The sequence below is a fragment of the Mastomys coucha genome, unplaced genomic scaffold (assembly GCF_008632895.1).
Source record: "Mastomys coucha isolate ucsf_1 unplaced genomic scaffold, UCSF_Mcou_1 pScaffold22, whole genome shotgun sequence".
Taxonomy (NCBI): Eukaryota; Metazoa; Chordata; class Mammalia; order Rodentia; family Muridae; genus Mastomys; species Mastomys coucha.
The window spans coordinates 27,760,092-27,770,464 of NW_022196905.1; the positions used below are offsets into that span (position 1 = coordinate 27,760,092).

The following is a 10,373-nucleotide window of genomic DNA, read 5'->3' on the forward strand; positions in this document are numbered from 1 at the left end:
AACCCATCTGGTTGAGCTTGTTGGGGTGCATATAGTCACCAGCCAAGAATGACACTCTCTGCTACTCAAGGCTCCCTTAAAGAAATGATCTTGGTACGGAACTCCTAAAAGGGAAGCCAAAATTGAGACATAAGTCTAGCCTACTCAGTTCTGTCCGCCTTCCCTCCCTCCCTCCTACCTGTATAATTGGAATGTGCACATGCACACATACTCTCCTCTCCCATCAGGGTAGTGGAGACCCATACTGCACTAAGGTCCCACAGATCAGACACTGGACGGGGAGAGAAACATCTCAGACTCAGTTTCACTAAATTGTGAGTGCCATATAACAGGGCACCAAGAGATGATCTATAATGTAGCTTAGAACTCTAGACTTGGCAGGACACTGAAGAGCAATCTGGAGGCCTTGTGTCTGGGAGTCACACAGAGTGGTAAACTTGGAGGCTCCAGCTGCTGTAGAGTGAACAGGGTGGCTAGGCACCCCACTACTTGGTGTTTTAGATTTAGGTTTGGAGAGCTGATTTGCATGCCTGATTGGCACCTTTGTATCGGTAAGGTATTTGAAAATTAACTGTTAGAGTGAATATTGCTCCTAAATAATAGACAGATTAAGGTTTATGTTATGTTTTGCAAAAAAAAGAAAAAATCTGCTTTTCCTTCAATACCTTTGCTTTTAAGCAGCCTACTGTTGCCTACCAACTATAGAAGGAAGTGTTACTTTGCAGCTTGCAGGGCTTTAACATGCAGGCTCACCTTCAGTTCCTGCTTGCCTGGCTTTTAAGTGATCAGAGCATCCACAAGCACCTCTCCACACATTAGTGGGACCAGACTGGCCCTGGGGAGCCTTGGGATGCCCTGACTTTTCCTGATCATTTCAAGCCTGCTCCCACCACTCAGGACTGTTCCTGCCCTGGTTTGGACTGTGCTGTGCTTCCAGCCTGCTTTGCCCTCAGCCTGGGTGCAGAGGGAGCAGTGCAGGGGTCAGACAAGAGTGGACATTCCCTTTCATCTTCATGTCCCCATACAGAGCAGTGTAGGTACGGTTACATTGTATTGGTGGAATACAATGTCAAGGCAGCTGCCTTGTGTACCTGTGTGGAGTGTGTTCTGCTGGGGTTACAGTGAAATGGGCCATGGAGTTGGGTACACAGAGGCAGCTAGGTAGGAAAGGATGCAACACTGGGGAATTGAATTTAAGTCTTCTGTGCAGTCAGTGACATAATAATTAGTCTTAGATGAGTTTTTATGTCCTCATTCCCGTTTCTGGCAGGAAGTATTTTATGTGTGCTGAAAGTCTTGAGTGGCTTTTAGGGGGCATTGCCCAGGCTAACCTCTGGCCTTCTAGGTGCTGTGCTGGCTTTATAGGTGATTTTGTACATGCTGGGCATGTGCTCTACTGCCTGTACCTGAAGATGTTTAGATTATTACTTGCACAGAAGGCGGCTTGCTTTCTGTGTGAGGTGGTAGTTCTTTCTGCTGGCTAGCTTCCTTCATTCAGTCACTTCTGCCTGCACTGGATTGTGGCACTACTTTCAGAGTCAGCTCTGCTCTGGCCTTCTGTATAAACTACGTCTGCAAGTGCACCCTTACTATTCTCAAGAGTCACTTTGGTGCTAACCTTAGAGCTTCCTTACAGCTGCAACTCTTGGAGCTTCTGCCATTCACAGAACCTACCTATTCTGGAGCAGCCACTGCTCAGGCAGTTACAGGACAGACAAGAATGTGCTGAGTGGAAGCCTGCTGATAATGAGAGGGAGGACACTTAAAAAAAAAAATCCTTTTTACACAGTCATGGCTGTCCCGGAGCTAACTATATAGACCACTATATAGCTTACTATATAGACCAATCTGGCCTTGAAATCACAAGGCTCTGCCTGCCTCTGCCTCCTGAGTGCTGTGATTAAAGATATGTACCACCATGCCAGCTAGAGGAAGTATGTTTAAAGGAATAGTGCTTTGTAGCATTTGTATACTATGGGACCTGGAAGACCTCGGCCCTTTCTTATGCAGTCACTTACCACCCCATGCACTCTGGGAGCTGATGGCAGTCCCTGTCTGCTGCCCATTTGGATGCAACATGGCTGCCTTAGAGGATTGGGCTCACCATCTGCATAGTGCATTGGCCCTGCCAGAAGAAAACTTCTGCCTCTTCTATCAGAATAGAGGCTCTGGTAATAACACTTCTTCCCAGCACCCTGAGCTTTAATGGTAGAATTTGTGAGACCTGAGGATCTTGGTGCCCAGGTGCCTAGACCATGGCACTCCTGACAGGTGGCTCTTTCTAACTCTTGTCTGTCTTTTCCCTCAGAGCTGTCTAGAGTTCAGCCTCAGGATTCAGGAGTTCATTGAACTTGTCCGGCAGAACAAGCGCCTGGATGCTGTGAGGTAGGATATGGCGTGTACAGGGTTTTTTTTGGTAAGGCATGAGACACTCATGCCATTGCCCCTCCCTGACCTCCACAGCTGGAGAGGGAGACACATGTTGGGCACTTCCAGTCTGATGGCCTCAATCTTGCATGACCACTAAATCTCTTGTGTTCCCAAGCCAGATATTAGGTTGAGGTCCCCTGCTCATCAGACAGTTTCATGTGGCATTCTAGACCTTAATAGCTGCCAAGTGAGCTAGGCTGGCATTCCAACCACTCATGTAAACTCGTGTGATCAGGGCTGTGCACCCCATCTTTTCCACTTGGGGAATAGTCATCAGCTTTAAGTATGCTCCAAGGGTATCTGAACTGGTCAGTTCAAAGTTTCTTGGTCTGTTTTCCACATGGCCATTTGAGAGCATGCTCACAATAGGAAGATTACCTGAGGGCTTTCTGCAGGCATATCTGAGCCTCTGAGGTCTATTTCTGCCAAAAGGGTACAGAGAAGAGTGGCTGGCTGCCTGTGTGGCCTCTACCTGTCAGGTTCATACTGGGTCGCTAGCAGTCAAACATAAGAGTGGAAAGGCCAGCTGTCATTCCTGCTTATCCTTGTTTGACTGAATGTCAGTTTCCATGCACCACTTTCCACTCCTCCTCCTGACCCACAGCTTTGTAAAGCCTTCCTGGTGTCCACCAGGCGTCTAGTCAGTGCATGCCAAAGCTGGAGCAGTAACTTCTGCAGTTGGAGGTTCTTCAATTCCAGTTTTGCCAAGGTTTCTTCTGCTCAGTTAGTCCTGGAATGTGAACAGGGAAGGAAGGACATTCAGATGGCCGTGAAGAAAGCATCAGACCAAGAAACTGAACTGACCAGTTCAGATTCCCTTGGAGCATACTTGTTACTTAAAGCCGATGACTCTTCCCGAAGTGGAAAAGATGGGATGCAGAGCTCTGATCACATGGGTTTACATGAATGGTTGGGATGCCAGCCTAGCTCACATGGCGGCTTTAGTGTTTAGACTGTCACATGAAACTGTGATGAACAGGGGACTTCATGTGGTAGACCCTGGACATGTGCTGAGCTGGTGACATTTCCCAGCGTAGGCACTGAAGGAATCTTCAGATGGTGTCAGTCTGTGATGGCTGAGACTCAGCAGTGGCATGTCCCACGTGGGAAGCACAGAGTCCTGCAGGCCCAGCCCAGGCTGAGGTTTTAGTAAACCCAGGAATGCTATTCCTTAGGAGCATGGGAGGATGAGGGCAGGGAGTGCTAGAGCTGACTGTGGACCTCATTTCACCTTGTCTCATGCATTTGTGAATAGGAGACCATGAGCTACCTACACATGTGAATGCCCTCCTTTGATCCCCCTTCTTTCTGGGACCTGAGCATGGTAGACAAGTGCTCTATCACCAAGTTAATTTTTCCTCTCATTTCTTTTTTTAAGACTTTGGTCTTGCCTGAAGTGGTGGTATATGTCTCTAATCCTAGCAGTTAGAAGGTAGAGGCAAGTGGATCCCTGTGAGGTTGGGGATAGCCTGGTCTACATAGCAAGTTCCTATCAAAATGTAAAAAAGGAAGAAAGAAGGAAAGAAAAAAAATAGGCTCTCAGTGAGCTACCCAACTTTAGACTCCTGAGTTTAGCAATCCTCTCCTCAGCCTCATGCCTGCCACTTGACCTGTGTCTCCACAGTGTCACTGTCCTCAGAGCTTTCAAGTGCTGGATGGCTGACTGGTTCGGGTATATCAGTCTCTGGATGTCTCACACTCCAGTAAAGAAAAACTTGACATCACTGTATGCCAGTTGTCACTTTTACCAGTATGATGTATAACTGAGGCAAACACCTTCATGGGCAGATAGGCTCGTGTTGGCTTGTGTTTCCTGTCCATGGTTACTTAGTCCCATTGCACAGATCTGTGATGAGAAGAACTAGACTGCAGAAGTGTGTCATGAAGCACAGCTGCCCAGTTCAGGGCAATCAGGAAATGCAGAGTGGGAAGGGCCAGGGAACTACCATTCCTTCAGGAACACACCAAATGACCTGACTCATTGCAGTAGGCTCTACCCCCTAACCTTTCTGGTACCTTGTGCCATAGGCTGGCAACCAAGCTATCAGCATGTAGGGGTATCCCTTGGGACACAATGAAGTGCCAAATAGTATGCTTTGTTTTGTTTTGTTTTGTTTGTTTTTTCCCTTATACTGTCTGTGATGTACATTAAAGCAAGATCAATTCTTCTGCCTTGGGATTAGGATGCCAGAGTCCTAGGCCTGGTGCTGGTCTCTGTCCGCTGTTTCTGTTAAGTGGAAAGCTATGTAAACCAGCTGGCTATGTCCTAAACCTGGATACCTCTTCCTCTGGCTTTGGGGTCATCTTGCTACTCCCTGGGGACTGTTTGGTGATATCTTCCACCAACTTTACTCTCTAAGCATACATACACATTCTCACCTCGAGGCTACCTCAGGACTTGGTTCCATGGGTTCTGCTGTGTCACTGGCCACTGGTTAGATGGTTTGGTCCTACAGGAGGGACTGTGGCTGTAGAGGACATGACAGTGGATGAGGCCTTGTGGAGAGATATGAAACCTAAGGCCTTCATGGCTAATGGCCAGCAGAGGAGAATTCTATATTCTTCCTTCTGGCTTCCCAGTCCTTCCAGGCTGGTCAGGAGCCAACCATATGTATCACAGTTTAAAAGATCATAGTGTATGTTTGCTTATACATGATGAGTTAGAAAGCGTTGTTAGTCTGTCCGTGGGCCTGAGTTGCTTCAAACAACTTTCAATTGAAAATACTGGAGTAGATGTCCCTGGACAAGAAAGGTAAGCACTCAGGGCAATTGGAGTCACTCAAGGGCTCAAGCAGTTAATTCTAGCCATAAGTGAATGCATCTCCTGATATCTTGACACCCCTCCCCCCAACCCCAATCCCCACCCCCCAGAACATCTTCTGGGATGGGATTCTTTTGTACCAGTCTCTGAAAGACCTGTTAGTCCAGATCTTTAAAATTGGATATTTGGGCATTATGAGTTGGTTCAGCAGCAGGGAAAGGTACATGCCTCCAAGCTTGACAACACGACTTTAACCACTGAGATCTCATGGTAGAAGGAAGGTTCTAACTCTCGACAAGTTGTCTTCTGACATGAATTGTTGAATTAATTATTAAAAAGTTGGGAATATAAACCTAAATGTGCCAAAATGTTGTTTTTTAGACATGCAAGAAAACACTTCAGTCAGGCTGAAGGGAGCCAGCTGGATGAGGTCCGCCAGGTCATGGGCATGTTGGCCTTCCCACCAGACACACACATCTCCCCATACAAGGTAATGTTCATGTCCCTATTTATCTGTGTTCCTGCTGGTCCTTGGAGTCATGAGTCCTGTGGGGTGGATTAGAGAGTGTTGACCAACTCTTGGGGGCCAGCCAGTCTGATGTATTGTTCTATTCAGCTGTATACCCCTCACTTTATTCTCATCTAGCTGGTGAGAACTTAGAGGCGGAGGTTCAGAGGCTTCAACCTGGAAAGCTCTGGGTCTCCACACCCTGGCAGCCCTTCTAGGTGTTCTCTTCCTGTAGTCTTTCTGTTACATCAGCAGCCTGGCCTCCTTGCTTTTTCTGTAAGTCTGGAGTTGTGGGTATAAAGAGCACTAGAAGGTCACGGTTGTGATCTTTCCCTTCTTGGTTGTTCCTGGTTTCTCTCCGTGGTGCAGGCCTATTGCCTTCAGCCGCTGTTCTCTGGCCTGTGGTGGAAGAGGTTCTGGGAGAAGTCATGCTCCATGGCTCAGATAGCTTTGTATAAACCTCAGACCCAGTTTGAGCTGTCTGTTCCTGGCCCCAAGTGAGCCATGAATAGCTTTTACCCTTGCTCAGTCTATATTCTTACCAAGCCAAGACCTCAGAAGACATCAAGTACAGGTTTTGCTCATAGAGTTACATGCTTTGTTCCCTGAGCCTTAAGAATGGTCTCTGTCAAAGGCCTTTGTGTCTGCCCTACAGCCTCATCCATAGTTGGCCTAACTCTAGGAACCAGCAGAGGAGAGCTATGTGTTCCTTCCCTAGAGAACCCAGTTAATACTGCTGGATTTGCTCTGGGCCCTAGTAAACCCCGTATAACTTTGAAATATGGGACATCTTGTATTGAAATATCATCAGGCCAGAGAATGTCAGAAATACCTACATTCATATTTTAAATTAATGCCTTAAATTTCTCTTCACTGTATTGGAGGTTTGGTTTGGGCCTGAGGCATCTGAGTTAGAAAATGAACCATCTCTCAAATGCAAAGTGTTATGGTTCAGGGAGAATTACAGCAGGCATGGATACATAGTACATAGATAGGTACGTGGTGCACATACCTGCTGTCTCACGTGAGCACAAGAAGTCTACTCATGGGGTCAAAGCTAGCAGGGTAACAGGCTTACCTTATCACTATCAAGTCCTGACAGTGACAGACTTTTGGTGACCTGAAAGAAAAGACAAGATCACACCAGAAACCCCCCTGGTCTTAGGGGCAGGCAGGAAATTTAGGGTACAGAGAGCTAAAAGAGAACTGAAAGAATGACTTTGATAAATTAAGGAGGGAAGAACCAGGGCACTAGTGAGGGAGGCAGAGAGGAAGCTTCCTTTAGAGGAAAGTGGTGGCTGAACCTAGAAAGGCCCTGAAGGCTCATGCTGTCCTTTCTCAAGCTTGGCACAGTCCCATGGACTGCTTCTGTTGAAGTCATACTGAACAGTGTGTTTATAGAAAGGTGCAGGTGAAGTGTGTGGTTACCCTAGTGATGCGAGAGGCTTTATTATCTCTTTCTTTTTGTACATGGGCATACATCTGTTTAAGTCACAACATCAACCAGGGATAATTCTGAGCTGAGGTCATCTGTTATTGTCTGTCTAGCATTTCTTCTCTGGAGTGACCTCTCTTTCAGCTTTAATTCTCTGCAGTTCTGTTTCATTTTTTCAAAACCACAGGATACAAACCAGGGAGTGTTCTGAAACATTAAACCAACAGGTGTCTTGTGGCTGTTGGGGCATCTGTACTGGCTGGGCCTCCTAGTAACTGCCAGGGGAGGGTCCCAGCACCTCTACATTGTCTTTCAGGACCTCCTGGACCCAGCCCGGTGGCGAATGCTGATCCAACAGTTTCGATATGACAACTACCGGCTGCACCAGCTAGGAAACAGCTCTGTCTTCACCCTCACCCTGCAGGCTGGGCTCTCAGCAATAAAGACCCCGTATCCTCCTTGCTCTACCTTATCCTCTGGGGTAAAGGTTGGGAGGGCCTTGGGGCCCAGCATCTTGGTCTTCCTTTGGTCTGTGTGTCCTCTGTGGCTTTTCCATTTCAAATGTTTCTGTGTACCTGATACTGGCTTCCCAAGAGCCCTCGAGACTTGAGCCCTGTCTAGCCAGTTTGACTTCTCAGCTTGACTCATAATGGTCATGGCTCCGGAAAGGAGGCAGCCTCCCTCTGCAGGAAAGACAAGAAAGGCTGACCCCTCCTTGTTTGTATTTGGCCTACGATGCCCTGAAGGTGACTGACCCATCCCTTGTATGACTCCCCATTGCATAGCTGACCTATTCCTTCCTGTGATGGATACCTCCCAATCCTCCAATCCTCCAACCCTCCACTCCCACCCCCCATGGTAGATTTTCACTTTTGGTGTGGCTGATCTTGTCCCTTGTGTGGTTGATCCTTGCTCACATGTTTGACTCCCATCCCTTGTATGGTTCCTATAGTCAGAACTCAGACTAACCTCTCGTGGGTCTGACACTACCACCACCACTGAGGGTGACTCTCCTTTGTATGGCTAAACCTCTCTGACTGAACCTGTCCCTTTTATGTGCCTGGCCTGATGGCTACATGTAGCCAAACCCATTCTGTATGACTGTCCTACAAGGTAGTGACTCTTCTGGCATCACAGCTGGTACCTGTTGTGCTGTGTTCCAAGCTGAGGCTCAAGGACTATCCTTTTCACCATCTCTGGTGGACTGGAGCGTAAGCATGTGCTTGCCTGCCACCTTCTGGCAATACACCAGAACATCCCTGACTCATACTTTGCCTGCTCTCTGAAGAAATTTGAGTTGGATGTGAGGGTGCCAGCAAGTGTACTGTTGTGCCACTGGGTGGCAATACCAATGGCTTGTCTTGCATCAGGTCTCTGTGAACATTGATATTGAATGACTGTGGCATTCTTTTAAGTTGTATATTAGTTCTGTTTGTTTTCTGCTTGGTGTCCCTGTGGTCACAAGGATGCCCTGTGGCTAGAGTCACAGCATACCGCCTTGTTACTGATCTTGTTGGTACAGCATTTCCTTAATCCTGTGTACAGACAGTGCTACAAGGAGGATGGAAGCTCCAAGAGCCCTGACTGCCCTGTGTGCAGCCGCTCTCTGAACAAACTGGCGCAGCCCCTGCCCATGGCTCACTGTGCCAACTCCCGCTTGGTCTGCAAGATCTCTGGTGACGTGATGAATGAGAACAACCCACCCATGATGCTGCCTAATGGCTATGTCTATGGCTACAATGTGAGGGGCCCAAATATCAGGGCTGTGGGCTGGGCTGGGCTGGGCAGGGCAGGGCAGCTGTTTAAGGGTAAGGGCACTGGGGTAGGGGTGTGCCACATGTGACAGGTGTGCCTTCAGGAAGTGATTTTGTAGGATTAGATGGCTTGAGGCTGAGGAGATGGCTCCATGGTTAAGAGCGTTTGTTGCTCCTGCAGAGGACCTGGGTTTGGTTTCAAATACCTGCTTGGTAGCTCACAACCATCTACAGCTATCTAGTTCCAGGAGTGACTTGAGTTCCATGGAGTCTGACCTGCTGTTCTGATTTTCACAGGCATCAAGCACAGACATGTACATGCATGCGGGCAAAATACTCAGAAGTAAATACTATTAGATGGTTTATTCTATGGTAGCTTATTTTTTGGAATGAACCTTAATTCAGATCTTAGTTTGCATGGGGTTTTCACATTTTAATGCATAACTCTGGTTTTGTTTTCCAGTCTCTGCTTTCTATTCGTCAAGATGATAAAGTTGTTTGCCCAAGAACCAAAGAAGTCTTCCACTTCTCCCAAGCTGAGAAAGTATACATCATGTAGGCCCTGCGTCGCCACGTGCACGCCCTCGGCCGGAGGCTGTGGTGGGTGGGAGCCATGCCTTCCTGCCCTGACCCCTGACCCCAGACCCCAGCCTGCATCGGCATTTGTTTCTTGCGACCAAAGATCAGTGAGCAACAACAAATACTCTTAGAAAAAGAGGAAGTGAGATTTAATAAGTCTGTGCTTGAGAACAGCGTTTGATTGGTAGGATTTGTAACATAAGTCGATGATGCCTCTGCAGGTTCTTGCACCTCTCGAAACTCTCTAGAGTGCAACCTGAACGTTCACCCGGGAAATCCAGAGCACCTCAGAAGTAGGAATCGGTTCATCGGTTGTTTCCCTGTGTTTCTCCGTTTCCTTCCTTTTGCTAGTGATGGGACTCGGGAGCTTGAGGAGCAGGCTGGTCCTTTGCCAACTCCTGTTGGTCATAGCCTGGGCAAGGTGCTGGCCATACCAGGTTGGCTGCAGTGACTTGTGACGTGGTGCCGAGGCCTTTCCTGACTTCACTGTCTAGCTGCTGCCAAAGCACCGTGCACCACACGCACCTGGGCTGCTACGTGAGGAGGCCCTGCCCACGTGGCCAGGGCGTCTGGGGCTGTGTCTGCACAGGGTCAGTGTCTCACCTTCCAGCACCGCCTTATCTCCTGCTTTGAGAATGTATTCACGGGAAAGCCACTGCACTGAGTTTCTGCAGAGGCCTTGCCAGGTGGTTCCGTAGTCCTAGAGCGTACATGCTTTTCATTACAGAAACTGATAGTTCAGCTAAAATAAGTACTGACGGGTTTTCAAAGCAAATGAACCATTGTAATTCACACACAACCATATTGTAGAGGTTTGTATCTAGCGCTTATTTTTGCATGTTGATGTTGATTAGCTAATGAACTGTAAATGTAAAGCGTGTTAATAAAATAGCTTTCTATTTCTCA

At 47.8% G+C, this 10,373-nt stretch overlaps 1 protein-coding gene across 3 annotated transcripts in view; it reads left to right on the forward strand.

The window, feature by feature from the left end:
- The window catches only part of Maea (macrophage erythroblast attacher), a 36,855-nt gene extending 26,482 nt beyond the window's left edge, over window positions 1-10,373 (forward strand). For all 3 annotated transcript variants that reach the window (XM_031340804.1, XM_031340805.1, XM_031340806.1), the window contains exons 5-9: window positions 2,309-2,385; window positions 5,573-5,681; window positions 7,451-7,584; window positions 8,680-8,875; window positions 9,352-10,373. In XM_031340804.1, coding sequence (XP_031196664.1) covers window positions 2,309-2,385; window positions 5,573-5,681; window positions 7,451-7,584; window positions 8,680-8,875; window positions 9,352-9,447 — 612 coding nt within the window. In that variant the 3' untranslated portion in view covers window positions 9,448-10,373. The remainder of the gene's footprint in view (window positions 1-2,308; window positions 2,386-5,572; window positions 5,682-7,450; window positions 7,585-8,679; window positions 8,876-9,351) is intronic.